The 23,849-nt window shown below is 62.8% G+C and overlaps 1 protein-coding gene across 1 annotated transcript; it reads left to right on the forward strand.

The window, feature by feature from the left end:
- The first annotated feature begins 1,312 nt into the window (after positions 1-1,312).
- Positions 1,313-22,693, forward strand: FOXO6 (forkhead box O6). Its single transcript, XM_041739162.1, has 2 exons — positions 1,313-2,174; positions 20,467-22,693. Exons 1-2 carry the CDS (start codon positions 1,761-1,763, stop codon positions 21,823-21,825), a joined length of 1,773 nt encoding a protein of 590 aa, XP_041595096.1. The 5' UTR covers positions 1,313-1,760; the 3' UTR covers positions 21,826-22,693.
- The last annotated feature ends 1,156 nt before the right edge of the window (positions 22,694-23,849 follow it).

Below are 23,849 nucleotides of genomic sequence, written 5' to 3' on the forward strand. Positions count from 1 at the left end.
GGCCGTTAAGGTGTTGCTGGCAGAGCCACAAGTGGAGGGGGGTGGGCAAGCAGGTAACAGAGCTAGTGGTGGGAGCTGGGGCTAGAGAGGGTGTCAGGATGAACTGACGCTTGAGCTGAGCTTTGAGGAATGGGACCATCTCCGATGAGGGCACTGAGGAGGGGAAAGGGTGTCCCAGGCCAGGGGGCAGAGGCTGGCAGGTGGAGCGGTGGCTGGAAACCTAGCCCAGGACCCTGTGGGATGATGATCCAGTCAACCTCGGACTCCTCCGCTAGCCTGTGCAGTGGGGACCTCATCTGTGTCCGTCACCTGCCACTCTGGCCCGAGTGGCCTGAACAGTGCCTGGTGCATTAAAGGTGCTCAATAAATGTCTGTTAAATCAATGAGAAGTTTCTCCCCAAACAGGATGAACTTTGGGGCAAGTATGTGTTCAACAGCCTCCGCAGAAGCCTCCCAGAGGCTATAAAACAGCGGTTTGTGAACTGCGATCCGGGTGCATCACCGGGGAACTTGGAGAAACGCAAAGTCTCCAGCCCCAACGCAGGCCTACTGGGCTGGGGCCCAGCTTTCCGGGTGAGGGTGATTCTGCTGCAGGTCAAACTTCGAGAAGCGGGGCTCTGAAACTCCGTGCACAGGTCCCCTAGGAAAGAGCCCGTGGGGAACCCGTGTGCAGATGCGGAAGCTGCAACTGTGGCCCAGTGTGGCCCCAAACTCAGATATTCTGGATCCCCCTCCCCTGTCCCCAGCGCAGCCCAGGGCACAAAGGACAGCTCCCTCCGGCGCCCTATCGGGTTTCCAAGGTTGGAAACGCGGGGTCGGGAGCCAGGGGGGCGGGGGCGGGGGCGGGGGCGGGGGCGGGGCCCTCCCCGCGGAGTAGGAGGCGGAGCCAAGCGCCCCGAGCCCCGCCCCTTCCCCGTTGCCCCGGGAAACCCCGGGTTGTAACAATAACCCGCTGACGCGCCGCCGGCAGGGATCCCGCCGAGCCCGTGGGCGGGGCCGCTCGGCCGCGGACCAACCAGAGGGCTCGGGCCCCGCCCCCGCGCGCCCCCCCGGCGCCGGGCGGGGGGCGGGGTCGCTCCCGCCGCGCCTCCCCTGCTCCGTAGGCGGCGCTGTCGCGTGCGGGGGCCGCGGCGGGGTCGCCCCGAGCCGGGAGCCCCGCGCCCCACCCCCGGGCCGCGGGCGGGGCGCCCGGGCGGGCGGAGGGCCGGGGCGGCGGGCGGGCACGCCCCGCCCCCTCCCGCGCCGGGCCCGCCCCCTCCCGGCCCCCGCCCGTCCCGAGGTGCAGCCGGCGCTGAGCGCGGCGGGCGCGGGAGCTGGCGCTGGAGCCGGAGCGGCGGCGGCGGCGTTCCCGGGGCGGCGGCGGCGGCGGCGGCGGCGGCGGCGCGGGCTCCGGCATGGTGCAGTCCGGCCTCGTCCCGGGAGAGCGGGGCCCGCGCGCGGGGCGGGCGCCGGGGGAGCGGCGGCAGCGGCGGTGGCGGTGGTGGCTGCAGGCGCCAGCAGGCGGCAGGTGCTAGGAGCGGAGCGGGGCGAGCTGTGTGCCCGCCGGGCCCGGGGCCGCCGCTCCCTCGCCGCCCCCATCTCCCCTCGCCTCGGGATTCCCCGCGCGCAGCCCCGGCTCGGCGTCCCGGCCCATGGCGCCCCGCGGCTGAGCCGGCGCCGCCAGGGACCCCTCCCGCGGGCCTCCCCGGGGCGCGCCGCTCCCGGAGCCGCCCGCCCTCCGCGGAGTCTCCCTCCCCTCCTCGCCCGAGCCGGGCGGGACCATGGCTGCGAAGCTGCGAGCGCATCAGGTGGACGTGGACCCGGACTTCGCGCCGCAGAGCCGGCCGCGCTCGTGCACCTGGCCGCTGCCGCAGCCCGACCTGGCGGGCGACGAGGACGGGGCGCTGGGCGCGGGGGGCGCCGAGGGCGCCGAGGACTGCGCGCCGGAGCGCAGGGCGACGGCCCCGGCGATGGCCCCGGCGGCGCCGCTGGGCGCGGAGGTCGGGCCGCTGCGGAAAGCCAAGAGCTCGCGGCGGAACGCGTGGGGGAACCTGTCCTACGCCGACCTCATCACCAAAGCCATCGAGAGCGCCCCGGACAAGCGACTCACGCTCTCGCAGATCTACGACTGGATGGTCCGCTACGTGCCCTACTTCAAGGATAAAGGCGACAGCAACAGCTCGGCCGGCTGGAAGGTGGGAGCGTCCGGCCGGGGAGGGGGGCCCTGGGGCACCCTCGGGGTCACGGAGTGTGCGCCCGGGGAGGAAGGGGCCGGCCGGCGGGCGGGCGGGGGCGCGCTGCGAGCAGCTGTGTGCGCGCTCTGGGTGCAGGGCGGGAGGGCTGGTGAGGTGACCGGGGACCGCCACTTTGAGGCGCCCCCCAGGGACGCCGCCACCCCGTGCGTGGCTGCAGAGCAGAGGAGCCCATTCCCAGGCCTCTGATGTGTGGGGGCCCCCACTTAAGCCCCCCGCGAGTTTGCTTTGTGCGTTACTCTTGTTTTACCCTCTCCGCCAGGGCACCCTCCTTAAAGAGCTGGAATAATGGCCTGGGGCCAGTGTCTGCTTTCTCCCCAGATCTCTCCCACTGCCCTCCCTGGAGCTGGCCCCAGGGTAAGGAGTGAGCCCCCGAGCCCCCGCAGCTCTGCCTGTGGTGCCAAGAGTTCACCCTAGGGCACCAGCCAGCCTGGGGTGGGGAACAAGTCAGGTGACCTGGAATCTGAGTTCTCCGTGGGGCAGCTGCTGTCTCCCCCCTGCCTGGATCAGCACGGTGGGCGGGTGATGACCTCTGCTGGTGTGAGGGCAGGGTGCTGAGGGCTGGGGACCTGTCCCTGCCCACCCCACGCTGGCTTCCTGAGCCCAGATGCATTGGCCGGGGGAGGGGAGGGGAGGGGCAGGGGCACCCTAGGGAGGCCTCAGTGCCATCCAGTGGAAAGGGGGGAGCCATCTTGGGAGAGTGCAAGGGCCTGACTGGATTGTGGCCTCCAGACCCTCCTCTGGCCATCTTGTTGGGGGAGTGGGGATAGTCGATGCCTTTGCAGGAGAAGGAGGAGGAGGTTTGGGGGGGGTGCTGTGCCTTGGGCCTGTGAGCTGGTAGGCTTCCTATGGGGGGGGGGTCTCTGCGAGGGAGGCAGGCCTGGAGGGAAGGGGGGTCTGTGCCTGGTAGTGGCTGCAGCCAGGGTCAGAGGAAGGAGGTGTGCCTGGGAGGAGGCGAGCCTTGTGAACCCAGATGCTCTGGTCGCCCGGGGGCTGCGTTGTAGGGGCCACGGTGCTCCGCCAGGTCCCGTGGCTCTCAGGCTTCATGCTGGCATCTTCTGTGTCTCTCTCTCTGGCCACCATGGGGTGGAGGCACAGGTTGGAGGCGGCCCGTGAGTTTCCTCCCACATCCTCTCTGCAGCCTCCTTGGGCTCAGCCCCCACGAGAACACTTACTCCTCCTAAATGGGTACTGCTCTTGGGATTTGGTGCCCCCCTGCCTCTCTGTCCCCAAGCTCTGTCCCACCTTTCAGTCGCTCTTGTCCTCAGGAGCACAGAGTTCCGATGCCTCTTCCAGGAAGCCTTCCTTGGCCCTCTTGAGCTGGCTAAGGACTTCCCTCTTCCCTGGCCCTCTACCTGCCTGTCATAAGGCTCAGTCTTTTGTGTCCTGTTACATTTCCCCTCCCCACCCACCCATCAGAAGACAGTGGCAGTGGCGGAGCAATCTCTGTGCCCACAGCACCCAGCATAGAGCCTGGGACTAAGGAGCCGTGGTGCCTGTCTGGTGGCTGGTGCAGAGGATGCCGAGGCTGGGGAGGGTGCTGTGGGCCAGAGTAATCCAGGGAGGGCTTCCTGCAGGAGGTGGAGTCCCACCTGAGCTTGAGGGATCAGGAATGGTGGGGGGAGGATGGCAAGAGGAGACATGAGCTGGAGTTCACTGAGGGTCTCAGGGCCAAGGCAGGGCTTCCAGGGGCTGCTGGGTGGCAGGTGCCAGGCACCTTCAGGCATCGGTGCCAGGTGTCTCCTTAACGCTCTCAGCAGTCCCCGAGGTGGCTGTCACTGTCACCATTTACAGAGCTGGGCGCTGAGGGGCAGAACGGAGGAGTGAACTGCCCAAGGTCACACAGTCAGCGGATGGGAAGGCTGGACTCCAGTCCAGATGTGTCTCTTTCCGAGGCCCCACGGAGCCTCTGCCATAGTGTCCTGCTGGCAGTGGGTGTGGGAGGGGGACACAGATGGCTTTAGAACGGGCTGGGGGGTGCAGATCTAAATCCTAGAAGGTGGCTGGGAATGTGCTGGGAGATAATTTGGTCCCCTGAGTTCATTTCTGGGACGATGAGACTGAGGCCCCGAAGGGGAGGGAACTTCTCAGGTTGTTGGTGAGCGGCAGGTGCTGGACGCTGGCCCAGGTCTCCTGCCTGCGTGTTGGCAGTGCTTCCCACAGCCCCACGCTGCTGGGGACACACTGGTTCTCCCTGCACCTGGCTCAAGAAGGAAGACGCCCTGGTGGGCTGGGGCATGGGAGAGGGAGCCTGAGGCTCCTGACCCGGGCCCTGGCCGAGACCACCCAGGCACTGGATGAGGGCTGTTGGAGGGGGGCCCTGGCCTTCCCCATCTCATGTGGTCAGTGGTTGTCCTCCTTCTACCCCACCCCCCATCCTTTTTCTCCTCTCATTCCTGCCTCCCCCTCCCCCCACACTCCTCCCACCCCCCCATCCACGCCACCCCACTGCATTCCCATTCAGCATTCAGTCGCTCTGGGGAACCTGGTGGAGGGACCATCCCCAACTCCCAGCCGGCCTGTGCTTTAGCAGAGGCTGTGGTACAGCTCAGGTGCCAGGGCGGGGGCTGGGGCCCATTGTTCCTTCCTCCCTCCCCTCCCCCACACAAGTGTTGCACCTGAATCCCTGGGGCGTAGCAAACCCTGTGTCAGATGGAGGGTGGAGGACCAAAGGGGAAGGCATGGGGCCTGCCTTCAGGATGCATCAGGGCTCCACACCCAGGCTGTGTATTCTACAGGCGGGAAGGGCGGGAGGTGGGGGCCGGGGGGCAAGGAAGGTGGGTTACATCCCCCCCCCCCCCCCCGGAGCCCGGGCAAACGCTCACAGAGAAGGTGGCACTTGATCTAGGCTGTCTTCGCTGGGGGGTAGAATTTGGGAGAAAGTCTCTCAAGGGATGTTGACTGCAGACGCAAAGGCAAGGAGGTAGAGGGCTGGGCGGCCAGGCCAGGCCGGAAGCAGCAGCTTCTAGGGACGGCAGGGCAGGGAGGTGGCATGGGGAGGGCAGAGTGGGCCGGGCCTGGAAGGGCCCATGTGCTTGGCTTTTGCCCTGTGGTCCCACCCGTGACGTGGGGAGGTAGAAGTGCGGCAGGTGGGATGGCCGCAGGTGCAGGGCCTCCAAGAGGCTGCAGCCTGCAGAGAGGCCCGCCTTGGTGGGGGGCGCTCCACCAAAGGGGCTGGCGGTGCTTCCCTCAGGACACAGGGTCTCCAGGCCCCGGGTGAGGGCTTGGACAGGAGACTTGCCCTCACTGCCAGTGTCCTTAAAGTGCATCCAGGTGGAGCCTCCGGGCTCCTCCCTGAGGCTCCAGCCCCACCTTCCCTAGCATGGGACTCCTCCAGGAAGCCTTCTGGGCTGCTCTGGGTCCTGGTGCTCCTTCCACTTAGCGCCCCTGGAGTTGTTCTGTCTGCTTTTGTGTTTCCTGGCTGCCAGCTCCCCTGAGAGCTCCCAGGCCAGGCCTGGGCACCTCCCATTCCTGTCCCCAGGCCTGATGGGGGAGGAGCACAGTGGATGGGGACTTCCCTTCACCCTCCGGGCCTGGAGCAGCCCTGCCGTTGGGGGATGGGGTGGGGAGGGCTGGTGCTACCCCCATGTGGCTGGGGCTGGCCCAGTGGGTCTTAGGTGGGGTGGAGGGCCCCCCCCCCCCCATCCAGAGGCCAGGAGGAGGGTCCTGTTACAGGCAGGCGCAGCAGTGGCTGCGGGTGCAGAGGGCTCCCCCTTCCCTCCTCCCTCCAGCTTGCTCCAGCAGGGCTCCCTCCTCCTCCTTTGTCCTCCGGGGATCCCCAGCCCCAAGGGCTGGTGGGGGTGCGGGAGGAGGCGGTGTGAGCCCCGGTTGGGGGGTGTCCTCACCCCCCGCACTGCACGAGCGGGGGGCTGGCAGCTGCCCGCCTCCTGGGCACGAGCCCGTGCCAGCCGCTCCTGGCACAGTTGCTGGCACGCCCGGCAGACTCCCACGGCCACCTGCTCACACCCACCCACGAGCGCTGGCGCGCTGCGGGCCCTTCCGGCTTCCCGGGCCTCCCGGCGCCCCTCCCCCTCCCCCGCCGCCCGCTCGGGAGCCCCCACCCCGTCCCCTGCTCCCCGGGGCGCCCCCCCCCACCCCGGGCCCCCCTCGCTGCAGCCAGGCCAGCCCCCTCCCTGCGCAACTTGGGGAGCTCGGGAGTCTGGGCCGCGGAAGAGGCCCCTGGGGTAGCTGCGGGAGAAGGAGGGCCCGGAGGCAGACAGACAGACGGACAGACAGGGTGAGGGCCCCGCCTGCCACCTGGCGCCGCTCCAGCGGGACGATGGCGGGCAGCGCCGTGCCAGGCGGTAATTGCAGACAGACTAATTTAAAGAGATGAGACGGTTATTTTTAACTCGTGTTAAGGTAATGAACAGCGCGGGGGGTTTGCGGGTTCGAAAGTTCAGCGCCCCCCAACCCCCACTTTCTGCGGGTTGGGGCCCTCCTCTCTGCACACCCGGAGGACTCCAGCTCCAGGACCCCCTGAAGTTGGGGGCCTCTGCCAGGGACCCGGAGTGCTGAGAGGGTCAGAAGAGGGGCGCCAGCTTCCCCTCCCCCCGCCGCAGATCCCTTCACATCCTGGCCACCGGCTCTGGGGGGCGGGGGGTAGGAGCATCCCTGTCCCCAGGTTGGAGAAGTGACTTGCCCCGAGGTCCCGTCCCTAGGAAGCGTCCCTAGGAAGTGTCTGGCCTGGGAACTGAACACCTTTCTGACCCCTTGACTCCAACTTTTTCCGCGCCACCGGGGCTGGAGGAGAGGGCTTGTGTTTGGATTTTGAGAGGGCACAGGCCTGTTCCTGGCAACCCAGGGTCTTGTCTTTGAGTGGCAGCTGGTGGTGGCCGCCACACGGGGTCTCGGGGGGGCCGCGGAAGCCTCTCTGTCCCTGTAGTCTGAGGGGCAAGGGGGTGTGGGTACAAGCTTCTGGGGTATGGGCCTACTGGGTATATAGCAGGGGGAGCCCCCTCCTCACCTCACTGCCTCCCCTACCTGGTGGGAGGCTCACCAGCAGCCCCTCCCAATTTGCAGCCTAGAAGCCTGCCTCCCAGCTTGGGGGTGGGTACCTGGGAAACAGGTCACATACTGCCCCCCTCCCTTTCCACCTGCGGATCAGGCTTTGGAGGGCTCTGGGGTGGGGAGTCTTGGGACCATGCATGACCTTCCGGGCCCAGTTCCCGTCCCACACATCCCTGGTGACTGAGTGCTGCGGCGGGAGTGCCCTTTCTATTAGGCCTCAAAGTTGTGAGCACTTCCTTCCTTCTCCCTGGCAGCGGCCCAGCCCTGCCCCGGGGCATCCCTTCTGTCCCGGTGTATTATTTCAGGGTTTGGGTCAGCTGGAGCGGTGGGATCCGGAGCGGTGGAGGGGTGCACAGAGCGCCCACAGAGCGCCCATCAGGGTTCTGATCCAGTGTGTGAGCTGGAGCAAGGCTCTCTCCCATTCGAGGATCCTCGAGGTCCTCATCAGCACCCAAAGGGCCTTCGTGGGATCCCTGGTTCTTTTAGGCCTCCGGCTGACAAGCCCTCTGGTTTGAGGAGCCATGGGGGGTCGGTTAGTTGGGACCTAGGCACAAAGTACTGATAGGACTTCTCAGGGGTGCGGGCCTGTGAATACAGGTGTGGATGGACCAGAACTTGGGTCCTGCTTGGGGAGGCCTACCCTGAACCTGGCAATACCCTGGTGCAAACATACTTTGGACACAATGAAGGGTGTGCTCGTGGCAGTCTCTGGGGTGGGCCCCCAGAGCAGACAGATGGGGGTGCAGCGTGTTGGGTGGGCATTGACTAAGGCTCTGGGGCCTGGGTAGGGCGCTCAGGGGGACAGCTGGATCTGGAATGCCCCCCCCTTCCTCCTGGCACCCTGGTTACCATGGAAACCAACTCCTGTTTGGGAGGGTTTGGCTGTTTGCTGCCTCTCCCCACCCCCCAACCCATATGTGGAGGTGGGAGGGGGGCCAGGTGGCGTGTGGGGGAGGGGCCTCCCACACCCTCCCCCTCCCCCTCCCCCCGCCCTCCCTCTTTGCAGAGAAACCTTTCTGGTCTCTGGGGGGGCGGGCGGGGTGCCTGTTGTGGGAAGGGGAACAGGAATTAAGAGAATTAACGTCTGGGTGCTAGGCTGTTGGGCACTTCACATGCGTACGTTCTTGTTTTACATCCTCCCTGGACCCTGCCAGGTGTGTGTTAATAGCCCCATTTTTCAGTTAAGGAAATGGAGGCCAAGAAAGGTGAAGTCACTTGGCCGGGGCAGCATGGCTGGGACGAGGCTGAGGCTGGATTTAGACACCGACCGGTCTTTCCCATGTTTCTCCCAGCGCTGTGCAGTCTCAGCCCCAAGCACCCCAGCCCGCCTGCCCCAAGGATCTCTCATGCTCCAGAACCCTCTGGGGCTCCTCAGTTCCCCCTGGGAGCCAGCCGAGCTTGAACTGCCCTCCTTCCTGCTTTCCCTGCTGCCTGTAACCTCAGGACCCCTTCGCACCACCACCTTTCCACCTCATACCCCCTGCCGTTGACAGATGCTCATCAAGGTGGCTCCTGACTCCTGGACTGAGCCCTTGGGCCACCCGTTAGAAACTAGGCTGGGGAGACTGAATACAGGCCCACCTCCCAGGTGATTCTGCAACCTACTACATATCTCTGAGAATTCCTGCCTTAAATCCTTCGTTGTTGGCAAACCTGGTTGATGCTCAGAGTCACCTAGAAGCTTTTAAATAATACAGGTTTCCAGTTTCCATATCAGATCCTCCAAGGGTCTGATTTTAATAGGACTGTCTACCGATGGACCAGATTCTGAGCCAATGGCTCAGGTGGCAGTGTCCCGGGCTCCTGTGTGTCCCTCCCTTCTGCTCCCAGTGTAGACCAGCTTCTTCTCTAAGCAGGCTGTCCAGGTGGAGCCCCCTCTCCTCCCTCTCACTCTTTTTGGGCCCTCCAGAGAATTGAGGGCCAAGGGATGGACTCCCCAGCCCCAACACCTTCACCCTCCTGTCTTAGGTATGAACACAGCTGGAGGGGCTAGCGCCAGCAGCCAGGGCTGATGCCCCCTGCCACTGGGAGCCTGTGGCTGCAGGAGGACGCGTGCTGGTGTAAATACTCAGTGAGCCCCTGGAACTGGACCAGGAAGGGCCTGCGAGTCACAGCCCCTGTTCTCTGATGTGCGCAGTGTGGTTTGTACAGTGTGTGTACTGTGTGGTGCTGTCCTGACAGGGCCCCCTCCAGGGACCTTAGCATGACACTCAAGCGCTTGGCCCCCTGGTCCCAGCCGATCACTCCACTCCTTGCTCTTCTGACCCTCGAATTAGCCACCCTGAACTGTTCTAGCTCAGGATTCAGCTGCCACGTGCCCGTTACACACATGCTTTCATCGAACTCTCGCGGCACCCTGTGAGGCTGCTACCGTGATTCCCCTGTTTTAGGAAGAAATAAGGCTGGAGAAAGTGGCTTTCGTTGTATCCTGCTGTAAGTGACAGAAATAAAACTCCCCGGGCTACTCCTCCCTAGCCCAGTGTTCAGGCCAGGCCAATCCAAGCTCACACACACACACACACACACACATACACACACACACACACACACACATCCCTCACCCCCTCTACACCATGTCCCCCCCACCCCATCCCACCATCCCCATCATTGTCTCTCTCTGCTCCCTCTTAGAATGTGGCCCTGAGGCTTCCAGCCTGGGGGATGCTCCAGGGGTACCTGGCTCAGACCAGCATGCTCGGGTGCTATGCCATGGTGTTCTGTGGTGTACTCCCCTTTTCTGCACCCCCCTCTGCAGGCCCAAGGCTAATGACAACTTCCCCCATGCACTTCAACCCAGGCTTACACCTGTTAACCCCCCACTGCGGTGCTGCTCAGAGGAACCAGTCTGGCTCCCTGACCCACAGGTCAAGGGGGGGAGATAAGATGAGGCCTCGTGAATTTGATTCGGGATAAAGATTGCTCAGGGTCACGAGGGGAGGCCAAATATTGAGCTCTGGGTATGTGGAGGTGGGGAGGGGAACCAGACAAAGGAGGTCAGAGCCTCAGGACTCTTTAGGAGCCCCTTGGGGTCTGGTTCTGTTGGTCAGAGCACAGCAGGGCCTGAGGCTAGGGCCAGAGGGGAATGGTCTTGAATATCTAGCCAGGGGAGTGGCACTCCTAGTTGGGGAATGACAGAGGCAGACAGATCATTCAGGCCTGGTGTGGACAAGGGGGAAAGAGTGGCTTTGGGCACCCAGATGCTGGGGACCAGGGGAGAAAGTGGGTCTGAGGGGGTAGAGGCCCAAAGAGTCCAAGAAGCAGGCCTGAGGTGCCCTGCGGGAACCTTTAGTACCTGGAGGATCTCAGAGGTGAGAGGGTGGTGTGGTGAGGAGTCCTGGAGGCAGCAGGGAGGAGCAAACCTAGCTCTGCCGCTCACTGTCTATGTGGCCTTCGGCCACTGAGCCTGTCTTCTCCTCTACAAAATGGGATAATAATAGTTCTCATGCCCAGGCTTTGTTGTGAGAGTAACAGGAGAGATCCGTGTAATAAGGTCCCCAAGAAATCCTAGCAGACACCCTTAGGGCTGGCTATACGTTGCTCTGGGAAAGGAAAGGAATCCCTTCCCCCTTGCGGTGTAAGGTGGGGATCCTGGGTCCTGATCCTTGAGAGACACAGGTGTGTGTGTGTGTGTGTGTGTGTGTGTGTGTTGGGGGAGGGTGTCCTTCCTCTAATGCCTCCCTTACCCTCCCCAAGGTGGCAGCTCTTCAGGATGTCCAAGCTTCACCTGCCTCTAGCTTGGCCCACTGTTTTCTGGCCTCTAGAGCCTTCCTTGTGGCCTTGGGAGGCCAGCCGGCAGGTTTAAGACTCACTATTTTCACAGATGAAGGCAGTGTGGTTGTTCAAGGTCACCCTTGAACCCAGGGCCACCTGCCCCTGGACGCGGGCGTCTCTTTGCCCATGAGGAGGCTGTGTGACCTTGGACATGGCCCTTCCCTCTCTGGCTCTGAGTCCCATCTAGAGATCCGAATTCCCCTCCCCCAACACTCTGGGAAGCAGTGTTGCTTCCTCCACCCCGTCTGTCCCTTCCCCCTGTCCTCTGCTGGCCTTGCCGGCTCTGTAACCTGAGCTGGGGCTGTGGGGGAAGGGGGCTTGCCCTCTGCCAGAGGCACCTGCCAGCTGAGCAGATGTGAGGGGATGGAGGCCCCCCTCCCCCCAGGGGATCTCAGGCTCTTAGCACAGCTAGGCTGGGGCTTGGGCATGCAGGGCTCCGCACACCCAGCCCTGGCCCCTGGCCTCTACACCCAGAGCTTACCCTGAGCACTTGTTCATTTTCCAGTGGACGTTCACGCTCCAACATGTCCTGCAAGGACCTCTCAGTATCCAGAAGACAGATGGCAGATGAGGGCTGGTGCCCCGGTCTGGGTGGGCTGCCTTGGGCTCCTGGAGCCCCTTGGCATGGGGATAGAGGGCCAAGGGCAGCCCCTGGGGGTGAGGCCAGTGTCTGTGCGGGTGGCCATGCCCCCGGGAGAGCAGATGGTTCTCTTGGCGCTGTGCCCACTCTTCCTCTTTCCCCCAGGAGCCAGCCTGCAGGGCTGGGGCACAGCTGCTGGGCCCTCCCCAGAGCTGGGCCCAGGGCAGGGCTGGGTGAGGTCACTGCAGCTGCTCCCAGGGCCTGGGGCAGGGGTGTTAGGGAGGTGCTGCATGCGGAGGGAAGGACGGGGTTCACACTGAGGAGAGATAGGGAGAGGCCTGAATGGGTTTGCATTTAGGGATTCCTTTAATCTTGGAAGAGGGAAGAAAGAATCTTTGGAGGACTCGATGAGCCAGGGTGGACAGCCTCACCCCCCTCCTACCCCCTAGAGCTGCTGTCCGGCCTGGCTCCTCCTCAGAGGCATCTCAGGGTGGGAGGCAGAGGAAAGGCCTTGGGTGTGACTCCCTTTCCCCACCACTAACTTACATCATGCAGTCTGGGGCAGCTCCATCTGTCTCCTGGAGCCTCAGTTTCCCAGCAGTGAAATAGGCACACTAAGCAACTTAGAGGATTGTTAAAAAGACGGTAAGATTTGAAGTGTCATCGTGCCAGCGCAGCGCATAGCATGTAGGGAGTGTTCAGTAAATGGTAGTTGGTACCTTTCCTTCCTTTACTGAATTCTCCCCGGGAGCCTGGAAGTGCTGAGGAGCAGCAGGGAGGTGGCGGAGGCAGCAGGATCGGGAGCCAGAGGCAGGAGGCGAGGCCCGGAGCTCTGGCCTGAGGTTTTGGGGACCAGGAATGGCACTGGGCCCACATGGCTCAGGGCTGCCCGGAGCCCCAGCCTGTGCTCCAAGGGCTGCCCTGCCGAGTTCAAGTGCGGAGGCCCACTCGTACCCAGTGTCGTACCCGGTGTCGCACCCGGTGTCGCGCTGGGTCGTGGTTATGTTTCTGCAGCAGCGCTGAGGTGGGAGCCACCACCTTTGGGACTTGGAGAGGGAAGTAGAGAGACATCACAGAGTTTGCCTTGGTGGAGCAGCAGGAACCAGTCAAGCAGAGAAGTGGGGGGCAGCGGGAGCAGAGTGCAGAAGACAGGCAGTATAAGACCCCCCGAGTGGCTGGAGCCCGGGGAAGGGGGCTGAAGGGCATGGGGCTGATGAGGCCAGAGAGCCTCAGGGCTCCTCTGTGTTAGTCTGGAGCTGGACCCAAGCCCTCAGGAGACGAGGAGCCATGGGGTTTGAGTAGAGCTTCGACTTCTGCTGCTGCTTTGCCTGTACCCAGCCGAGGTGTGCGGACTCTGCTATCTCTGGGGTGGCGGTGGGAGATGTCAGGGCCTGTCCTTGACCTCATGCCTTGCTTTGGACATTTGGTTCCTCTTGGCCCCTGGCTGCCTGCTTCTGTTCCACTGCTGACCCCAAGCCCAGTCACCTATGGACACCTGTTGCCCTGATGCCCTCGCCTGCCCTTCTGCTCCTCCTCCACTACAGACCCTGGTGCCAAGGATTTGCACATGGCCTCAGGCCTCTCCAGGTCACCCCCTTCTGCCAGGAAGCCTGCCTGGACTGAGCATCCCAGCTTTAGCCCAGGTGGCAGAGCAAGGGACCCTCAGAGAGACCGTGGCTCTGAGACAGGCGTGTCTGTCTGGCCAGCCTGGGACTCCGGAGTGGGGTGTCGGGTACAGGGTGGGACAGGGGCTGCTCCTGGGGCTCTGAGTCAGGGAGAGGATGAGATTCATGACATGCAGGATCCCATCTGGGTCCCAGCCCTCCCCATGAATATTGTTACCCTCTTTTAACAATGGGGGGGGTCACATGAATGAAGTTGGGATTCCAGCCCAGCTCTCAACCTTTCTTCATGCAGGGAGAGAGGAACAGAGGGAGGGAGAGGGCAAACAGGAGCCATGGAGGAGATCAGAGAACTCGCATAGGCCCAGAGGTGGTCTCTGCCCAGGGATCATCACCACCCTTGGGTAGGTAAGGGTAGGTAAGGTCCACTTCCTAGGGGAGGGGCTGAGCCAAACCTCAGATAATGATGGAACCTGGAGAGGTTCCCATACCCAGCTCTGGGCTTGGATGGGTGCAAGTCCTAGGACTGAACTGGGAAGGTCCTGGGATTCCCCGGATGTCAGGAAGGCCAGGAGGTAGCATAGGACTCGTGGTGGGTGGAGGACACAAGACTTGGGTCTCCTGTCTCTGCTGAAAGCCAGGAAGCTTGGGCTCGATAACCAAGGCAAGGATGGCCACTGAGGTGGGCGGGATCGGGTCCCCTGCCACCCAGGTGGAGCGGGTGGGGAGAGCCCTGGCTTTGGAACCCGATAGCTTGGAGACCCCCACCTGCCTCCAGAACTTCCCAGCTTCATCACCTTGGTAGTCCTTCTACCCTCCCAAGCCCACTTCCCCACTTTGTCAAATAGCAGCGCCGCTTTGCAGTGTGGTTATCGGGACTGAAAGAAGAAATGTGTCTGAAGGACCCAGCCGGGGCCTGGCGTGTGGTAGGTGGTGCCCTTCTTCTGCCTTGGTATTTGAAGCCCGTGCCCGCGGTGTGCTAGAGCTGGCTGCCTTGGCTCGGAAGAGCCGGTCCTGCACACTTCTTCCCAGTTCTGTACTCGGTGACGTCATGTTGGCAGCTAAAAATTGGCTGCGATGGGAGTATCCATGCCACAGAAATCAGCAAAAGCTACAGATCAAATCAGGTGGGATCTTTTCCCTCCTGGAGAGCTGGAGGAAATCCGTCCTGTGGGCCCTTCTGAGCCTTAGAGGGGACAGAATGGAAAGTGGAGTAATGGTGGGGCACTGGCTGGGCTGAACAACCTAGGACTCAGGGTCCCTGGGCCCTTGCGGGACTAGAACTCAGGGTCCCTGGGCCCTTGCGGGGGCGGGCAGAGATCAGATACAGTCTTAGCGCCAGGCAGCCCTCTGTAGGCAGGGGAAAGGAGTGGTGAGACCACTCTTCTCTCTAGGTCTTCCCTCCCCGCCTCCCCCCTGCACCCCCCCCCCCCAGCCCCTGGGACTCTGGCGGGCTCTGGCCTGGAGGAGGGCTAGCTATCAGGGAATGGAGCTGTGCGAGGAGGAGAAATGAGGTTGTAGTGGAAGATAAACGAGGTTGTACTGTCAGGGAATGAGGTGGTACTTGGAGGCAAGGTGAGGCTGCATTATTAGATAGATGAGGTTGTCCTGTCAGGGGATGAAGAGTACTTGTAGGAGAGATGACGTCCTGCCGGACCGGCCAGGTTACACCGTCAGAGAACACAGCCCACCACCGGCAGAAGGAGAGACTCCGACTTGGAGGATAAATGAGGGTGTCCTGCTGGATAGATGAGGGGGCCCGTCAGGTGAATGGAGTGCTGTTAGCAAATGAGGTTGTACTTGCTGGATAAATGGGACTGGGGTGCTGGATAAATGGGGTTGTGCTGTCAGATGAATGCATTACTGCTCGTGGGCGAAGGGTGTCCTGGGAATAAATGAGAGCGTCCTGCTGGATAGATGAGCTGCCACCACCAAATGGATCAGACCCTGTCCGTGAGGGAGGCACCGTCAGCAAGGAGGAGGTGGCTGTCTCCCCGCCAGGGCTCCCTCCTGGCCCCGGCGGGACGGGCTCTCAGAAACCTTGGCCCCAGCGAGCCCTGGATCGCCCAAGCCTATCTGGGCAGCGGGAGGAGCCGGGCGGGGTGCGCAGGTGTGCAGGTGCATGTTCCCCCCGTGAGGCCTTGCTCACCTCTCACGGAACCCCGGAGCCTCCTCTGCGCTGCCGTCTGTGGATCGGGCTGCTCCCCACTTCCTTCCACCCCATGCCCGGCTCTCATTCTGTGTTCGCTTCTCTCAGCCCAGTGTGGGGAAGCTAGTCGGCCCAGTTTTCTTTAATTGTCCCTGCAACCCAGTCTCACCCCCCTTCTCTCTCTGTTTCAGTCTATCAGTGAACATTTATTAGATGCCTCGTGTGTATCGAACACCTGGGGTACAGTCAAAAGTGGACAAAAATCCCTCACAAAACTATCTAAATAAAATTACCTATTTATATATAACTTCTGTATTAATTTCTTAATATATATATATATACATACAAACGATTTGTTAATTAAGAAAGTGATCATTGCTTTAGAAAAGTGGAGAGCAGGTAAGGGCGCCAAGAAATGGCAGGGAGGAGGAGCAAATGGTGAGAGCGGTCGGGATGGGTAAAAGATCCCATCTGAACACAGCCTGGAGAGTGATGAGAGATTGATTGGGTATCTGGGTGAACAGTGTTCCCCTGAGGCAGAGGCCCCAGGGTGGGACCGCGCCCAGCAGGTTCAAGGAACTAGAGAGAGGAATCAGGCAGATCAAGCGGGACAGCGTTAGGGGAGGAGTCTGAGAGGTCATGGAGGGGCTTGTGGGTTAGGGCAAGGCCTTCCTTCTTTACTCCGAGATAGGGGGCATCAGAGGGGTCTGGCAAGACTAGACACGATCCAAGTTATTTAAAGGGCCACTCTGACTGCTGGGTGGTGGAGGGCTGTGGGGACGCAAGAGTGGAAGCAGGTAGCTGTTTGAGGAAATAGAGGTTCAAAGCATCCCGCCCCAGAGTTGAGCTGCTCATGGGGTGCTGGAGCCAAAACCGGAATCCAGATCCAACCCAGAGCCCATGCACTTTACCCTGCACCAGCCTCCTCTCCCCCGGTGGCTGAGCCCCAGGGGCCCAGCCTCTAGCCCCGGGTTCTGAGCGAGAGCGGGGTGGGCACAGATGTCCTCTGCTGTGCCTTCCCTCTGCTCCGTGATGGCCCCCCTCCCAAATCAGCGAGGTCCGTCCCCCCCCCACCCCCCCGCTGTTAACCTGCTCCAGGCCTGCCGGGAGGTGTGGGAGGTGTGAGGCTCCAGAAGCCAGGCCCAGCTCGGGGCACAGGGGAGCCCGGGCATGCCGGGGCTGTGGCTGTGGTGGCGGGTTGCTAGGCGACTCTATGAGGGAGCCCTGGTTACTGCTGCCTGGCAGAGGCGGCTCCCTCCTCTGCCTCCCTCACCTCCTCCGTGGCCTCTGGCCTCCCAGGAGGCCTCGTGGGTGAGTTGTGATCTGTGCTTGCCACTGGGTCTTGGCTGGGAGCTCTGATTGGTACCAGGTGGCTGGGCCCCAAGGAGCCTGACTGGGCTGCAGGGCCAGGACTTCCCTCAGGGGCCACAGCCCTGGTGCACACCTGGTGCTCAGCCTGGGCTCCACAGTCAGGGGCCTAGCTCTTTATCCAGCTCTGGGCTCCCTCTCTGGGTGACGGCAGCCTTCTAGGCCTTGACTGCCCATCCATCTGGCCTGCAGCCTCCCTCCACGGGGGCCTGGTTTCCTGTGAGAGCGCCAGGGGTGCCGAGCCAGCCCAGCTCCAGGCACCCCGCCCCTGCTCCCTGATGGCTTGAGTGTGACACTCCATTTTGCATTAGATTCCATTTGTGAACAGACTTCCACTACCTAAAAAAATAAAATAAAAAAAGTTTGGGGGTCTGGATGGCTCAGTGTTAAGCGTCTACCTTTGTTTGGCTCAGGTCATGATTCCAGGGTCCTGGGATTGAGCCTGGGCAGGAGGCATCCGGCTCCCTACTCAGTGGGGAATCTGCTTGTCCTTCTCTTTCTCTGCCCCTCCCTACCCCCCAAGTCATGCTCTCTCCCTCTCTCTCTCAAATAAAAATCTTTACACTTGATCTTACCCAAAAGGCCGAGAAGCAATCAAATAAACATCTTAAAAAAAAAAAAAAAGAAAAGTTTGAAAACCTGTGGACTGAATGAGTTCAAGAACTTTCAGTGTCATATTTGAAAAGGTCACAGAGTACAGTTGGCACATCTCATCAGTGTCCAGGTGAGGAAACAGGCTCAGGTGAGGCTTGGTGGGGTGAGAAGAGCACCACACCAGGGGTCAGGTGGCCCGTGCTCAAATCCCTGCTCTGCTTCTAGGTCCTGGGCAATTGGGGGAGTCCTTTCTTCTCTCTGAGTGACCTGCCGTGGTTCCAGGCTGGGGCTCCAGCTCCCAGGGGTACCCGACCAGGCAGGAACACAGTGGGGAAGAGTGCAAACCCTCATAGGTCCAGAGCATGTGCTCTTGGTACAAATCATCTAAAACAGTATTTGTATATTCAGAAAGCTTAGATGCGCTAAGAAGTACAATGCGAAATCCCCCTGAATGCTAAAAATGAAGCCCAAGACTTAATAGGAAATTTTGACCTTGCACCATGCCCCTGGTCTTCTCATGCTGCCAACTTCTAGGGATAGTTTACATGGAAAGTTTGAGAAGCACTAGGGTACTGGCTTCCTAAGATTCTTTGGAAATTCCCGGACTCGTTTCTCTCTCCCGTGGCAGTATGTGACGTCCTGTAGACTTGGGTGAGAGTCACCTGAAATCAGTACCTGGCCCTGCCATTTGAACTGTGGGACTGGCAGCTTGCTTAACCTCTCTGAGCCTCATCTTGAGATGGGGATCGCAATCCCTGACTTGTATGGAGTTTGATAGAATGCGGGAGATAAAGTACTTCTAACACCTAGGGCCGAACAAGCAGGTACTGAGTGGGTGCTGGCACTTCCCTCTCTCCCCCACCTCGCCCCTGCGCCCCCCAGCACTCAGAACCAGGCTGGCACAGAGTGACACTGATGAAGAGGTGTTGCCTGCCCGACCTCCAGCTGGAGAAGCTGGGAGGTGGAGCCTCTGTGAAGCCAGACAGTCCCATGAGGAGAACGGAGGCCCCCGAGGCCTCTGAACACAGGTGTGCAGGAGGGGCCAGGGAGCCAGGTGCAGGGGCAGGAGTGGGAAGGGGGTATCCACTGGAGGGAGCGCCACTCCCCGGGGCTTCCTCTCCCCCTCTTCACAGGGTCCCAGGAGAAGCCAGGCAGGGCAGTGCTGGGAGGGGCCTTGGAGCTGTCACCTCCCAAGACCAGAAAGTGCCAGCGATAGGGAGGGAGGGAGTGGTGCCTGAAGAATCAGGTCCCAGAAGCTGGGAGCGTGAGTGGGGAAGGAGCCCTCCTTCTGGAGACTTGGTGGAAGGAGGCAGGAGGGAGGGCCCTCACTGGTCAGTGGTTATGGGGCTTGGTGGACAAACAGGTTAAGAGTAGGTCCGAGAGCTGGGTGGATCTGGAATGGTACCTGGCATCGCTGCCTGTGGGACCCTGGGCAAATTACATCATGCCTCTGGGCCTCTGTTCCCCGGTACAGTGAGATGGGGTGATGCCAGCTTCCCAGACTTGCTGGTGCCTAGCACAGTTATACTCAGGTCACGACATTAAGGAGGTAGAGACAGAGCAGGTCTGCTGGGTGATCTAACAGTATGGTCTTCTGGCCAGAGTGAGGCCTTTAACCGGTGTTTATGAGCACCTGGTGCATCCACCTAACAGGTGCCCACACACATCACCCCAGGCAGTGATGTAACAGCCTTCTGAGGCGGTTACTGAATGGTGCCCATTTTGGTCAGCATCATTCAGAGGTCAGAGGCACAGGTCACGGAGATGGAGTCAATGGCCATGGTCACATAGCTGGGTGGCTGCAAAGAGCCAGGCATCCCGCCCAGCCCTTCCGATAGCCCAGCCCATGCTCCTTCCACAGCAGTGCCTGAGTCGGGAGGTCAAGGCCCCCAGGCGGCAGGCCCCAGAGGTGGGGCAGGGCAGGTGCAGCCCCCAAGTCCACCTTGAGGTGCTTGTGGGGACCCCGCCTTCTTGGCAAAAGCAGGCTTTGACAGGGGGAGCATTAGAGACTGGAGCAGCAGAAATTTAGAAAGCGTGGACAGGACTGGGAGAGGTGGGGCCCAGGGAGGGACGAGCGACAGCAGAAGGGGCCTTGCGCTGCGCATAGCCCTGGGCAAGCTGCTTCACCCCTCTGAGCCTTGGTCTTCTGGTTGTAAATGGGGATTATGCCACCTGATGGGCACTTTGTGAAGCTTCTATCAGAAGGAGGCTTTGGGGGCAAAGCTCCTCCACTTCAGGTGGTTGGGGGGAGCGCAGGCTGGGAGCTGGGCCGGCCTGAAGGTGGGCACTGAGCAGAGGTAGGGCCTGAGGTCCCCGTGGCTGATGGATGTGCTTTGAGGGGCTTGCTGGGAATCTAGGCTTCTATAGTTCTGACAGGCGCTCACAAGACTTGGGGGAAATTTCAGAAGAGTTTTGGGCCTGTCCCCACCTTGGGGACCCCCAGCCTTTTCTGCTTTCCCAGGCCAGGCCCTCCCAGCAAAGGGTTAACAGTCTTCTCTACCTGCAGTTGCATTTTAAAGACACGAAATTAAAGCAGGTAATTTATTCTCCCCACACACGAAAGAGCAATTAGTTCTAAACAGGGCTTAATCAGTCACCGCGAGATTGATTTCTGGAGCCCTGGGTTTTCGGGCTCCTGGCGCCATGCCAGGCTGGGGAGGGAGGGGGGCAGACAAATGAGCCGCTGCGGCGGGAGCCCTTACATAATCTGCTGGGGGGCCCTGGCAGCCTGGCTAGCCCCAGGCGGGGCTGGGCTGGGGAGAGGGGGCCCTGCTGCAGCTCCTGGGGAGTAGCCCTCCAGTTGTGCCACGCCTTCTGGGGACAGGCCAAGCCCAAAGCTGCGGCCCCACCCTTGGGCCTCGCGCGTGTGTATGTGTGTGTGTGTGTGTGTTGGGGAAGAGTGGAGCGGTGCTGGGGTAGAAGGCGGGTATTCCTGTCCAACCTTTACTTACACCTGTCCTCCCCCTCTTCACCCCATTCACCCTCCATATGTTTCCTCCCATTGCCCCTTCTCCTTCCTCTTCTCTCTCTTTTTTCTGTTTTCTGCCCCTCGTCCTTCCATCGCTCCCTCCTCTTTCCTCCTGGCCTCCTCGCCCCCCGCCCCCCCCCCCCCCCCCCCCGTGTCCTTGTCTCTGGCCACAGAACTCCATCCGGCACAACCTGTCGCTGCACACCCGGTTCATCCGCGTGCAGAACGAGGGCACGGGCAAGAGCTCCTGGTGGATGCTGAACCCCGAGGGCGGAAAGACGGGCAAGACCCCGCGCCGGCGGGCCGTGTCCATGGACAACGGGGCCAAGTTCCTGCGCATCAAGGGCAAGGCGAGCAAGAAGAAGCAGCTGCAGGCGCCCGAGAGGAGCCCCGAGGACAGCCCCCCGGGCGCGCCGGCCCCGGGGCCCGTGCCCGCCGCCGCCAAGTGGGCCACCAGCCCGGCCTCGCACGCCAGCGACGACTACGAGGCGTGGGCCGACTTCCGCGGCGGCGGCAGGCCCCTGCTCGGGGAGGCGGCCGAGCTGGAGGACGACGAGGCCCTGGAGGCCCTGGCGCCGTCGTCGCCGCTCATGTACCCGAGCCCGGCGAGCGCGCTGTCGCCCGCGCTGGGGGCGCGCTGCCCCGGGGAGCTGCCGCGCCTGGCCGAGCTGGGGGGCGCGCTGGGGCCGCACGGCGGCGGCGGCGGCGGCGGCGGCGGCGGCGGCGCGGGGCTGCCCGAGGCCCTGCTGGACGGCGCGCAGGACGCGTACGGGCCGCGGGCCCGGGCCGGGACGCCCGCCTACTTCGGCGGCTGCAAGGGCGGCGCCTACGGGGGCGCGGGCGCGGGCGCGGGCGCGGGCGCGGGCGGGGGCGCGGGCGGGGCCTTCGGGCCGCCGGCGCTGGGCGCGCTGCGCCGCCTGCCCATGCAGACCATCCAGGAGAACCAGCAGGCCAGCTTCGCGCCCGCCGCCGCGCCCTTCCGCCCGGGGGCGCTGCCCGCGCTGCTGCCGCCGCCGCCCGCGCCCAGGCCCGGCCCGCTGCTCGGCGCGCCCGGGGAGCTGGCGCTGGCGGGCGCGGCCGCCTACCCCGGCCCCGGCCCCGGCCCCGGCCCCGGCCCCGGCCCCGGCCCCGGCAAGGGCGCCGCCCCGTACGCCCCGGCGCCCTCGCGCAGTGCCTTAGCCCACCCCATCAGCCTTATGACGCTGCCCGGCGAGGCGGGCGCCGCGGGCCTGGCGCCCCCGGGCCACGCCGCCGCCTTCGGGGCCCCGCCCGCCGGCCTCCTGCTGGACGCGCTGCCCGGGCCGTACGCGGCGGCCGCCGCCGGGCCGCTGGGGGCCGCGCCCGACCGCTTCCCGGCCGACCTGGACCTCGACATGTTCAGCGGGAGCCTCGAGTGCGACGTCGAGTCCATCATCCTCAACGACTTCATGGACAGCGACGAGATGGACTTCAACTTCGACTCGGCCCTGCCCCCGCCGCCGCCCGGCCTGGCCGGGGCCCCGCCCCCCAACCAGAGCTGGGTGCCCGGCTGAGCGGCCCCCGCCCCGCCCCGGCGCCCCCGCCCCGCCCCCGTCGAGGGCTCGTCTTCCCGTCCTGACCCCGGGCCCCACGGACCTCGGCCCGCGGGAGGACCCTGCGGGGGGCGCTGGAGGAGGGCGCTGGGGCACCTGCCGCTCCCGCCCACTCCCGAGACCCGGGCCGGGCCCCGCGGGCTTGGGGCCGGTGGCGGTGGGGACGAGCCAGGTGGGCGCCGACCAGGAGGGGCGGCACGGGGCTGGGGGCTGGGCGCTGGGCTGGGGCCGCCTCCGAGCCTCCGGGCCTCCGGGCTGCCTCCGGGCTGCCTCCGGGCCTCCGGGCTGCCTCCGGGCCTCCGGGCTTCATCCGCCCGCCCAGCCCCAGCTGACCCCTTCCCGCCCTCCTGGCCTCGCCCCCCCGGAGCCAGGAACCGCCTCCCCGGCTCCCGTCCCTGGAAGCACTCACACCTACCTGTTGGCTGTTCACCCCCAGCTGTTTCCCTTCAGCCCTTAAACCACCCTTAGGGTCCCCACTCCCAGGGCTCAGCCCCCCCCACTTCCCAGCCCTGCAGGCCCCAGCTACCCCTCTCCTCTCAGGTTGGAGGCAATCCCCCTTCCCATCCCCGCCCCGCCCAGTACTGGTCTCAGCCTCTCCAGCAGGCCTCAGCTCCGGATCCCCCCCAGCGACACCCCGTCTCCCCCGTCCTGCCTCCTCCCCCGTATTTATAAGTGTCCGGTCGGGGCGGGCTGTGGGCGCGGCGTCCCCGGCGCATATCGTAGGCAGTGTACCGTGGCCGTGCCGTCAGCGTGTGCGTGTGCGTGTGTGCCGTGTCGAGGCCGTGTAGAGTGCATTGTACAGCATATTTTCATGAATAAAATTGTTTTAAATATTTCCCACGCCTTGGGCTGGGGGGTGGGGGGGCGGTGGTTGGCAGAGGAGGGGCATTGGCGGGGACCGCGTGGTGGGAGGGAGGGTGTTCCCGGGGCCTGAGCCCTGTTGTGGCTTGTGTCTGAGTATACGTCAGCGTTCCCTGATGCCTGTCTGCTCAGCACACGCTGGTTAAGCGCCCACCGAGTTCTGGACGCTGGCGATGTGCCTGTGTGGAGCTCTGCACCTGTTTCTGGGAACATATGCATGCAGGAAGTTTCTGGTTTGGGGGAAATTCTGTCCTGAATACATAAGCCTCAGGTTGGGAGAGGAGGCACAGATACTCACCGGGAACCCGCTAGTGGCAGGGCCTGCGTTACGTATGGGTTTTGTTCCCATTGTACAGATGAGAAAACAGGGTCAGAGACAGAAAATGGCTTGGGAAGGTGGGATGGTGGTGGCGGTAATGGAAGGGAGGACTTCGAAGGCACACAGACTTCTCTTTGACTCCATTCCCTGCCATTTGCTAGCTCTGTGACCATGGGCAAGTTTTCAACCTCTTCACTTTCCTGGTCTAGACCACAGGATAGTAGCGCCCATTGCATGGACCTCTGCTGAGGAGTAAATGAACAGAGGTGTGCAAAGTGCTCACCCCTGCACTCATTCATCCATTCATTCATCCAGGAAAGGTTCAGTGGGCACCTTTAAGTGCCAAGGTCTTGTACCCAGCATGGGGCTGCCCAAGAGAGCATCAGAGGCACGATCTCTGTTTCAAGGAACTTAGAGGCTCGAGGGGGACACAGGTGAGTAAACCGGTGATGATCGATCAGAGCTGTCACGGAGGAGACAGGCTGCTGTGGGAATGAATGACATGCCGTGCCCATTCCAGGCTCCAGGAGTCAGGGAAGGTACCTGGAGGGGGTGCTGTCTTAGCTTTGAAGGGTGAGTTGGGTTTGGGAAGGGGAGGGATTCAGACAGAGAGGGAATGGCATGTTGAGAGGCTCAGGGTGGAGATCCTGTGGGTTCCAAGAACCAAAAGCAGTTTAATGTGGCCAGAGCAAAGAGCTGGAGAGATTACTGATGACAGGGAGGCAAATGGGCCGGAAGCAGGAGCAGGTCAGCGGCCAGGCCAGAGGTGTCGGTGGTGACTCAAACCAGGAGGGGTTGGGGAGGG

This window comes from Vulpes lagopus, chromosome 23 (assembly GCF_018345385.1).
Source record: "Vulpes lagopus strain Blue_001 chromosome 23, ASM1834538v1, whole genome shotgun sequence".
Taxonomy (NCBI): Eukaryota; Metazoa; Chordata; class Mammalia; order Carnivora; family Canidae; genus Vulpes; species Vulpes lagopus.

What these genes read in the sequence shown, in the direction of transcription:
- FOXO6 (XM_041739162.1), top strand. Translation starts at nt 1,761, where the DNA reads ATGGCTGCGAAGCTGCGAGCGCATCAGGTGGACGTGGACCCGGACTTC. An exon ending in ACAGCTCGGCCGGCTGGAAG is followed by an intron (nt 2,175 to 20,466) that starts GTGGGAGCGTCC and finishes CTCTGGCCACAG; the next exon opens with AACTCCATCCGGCACAACCT.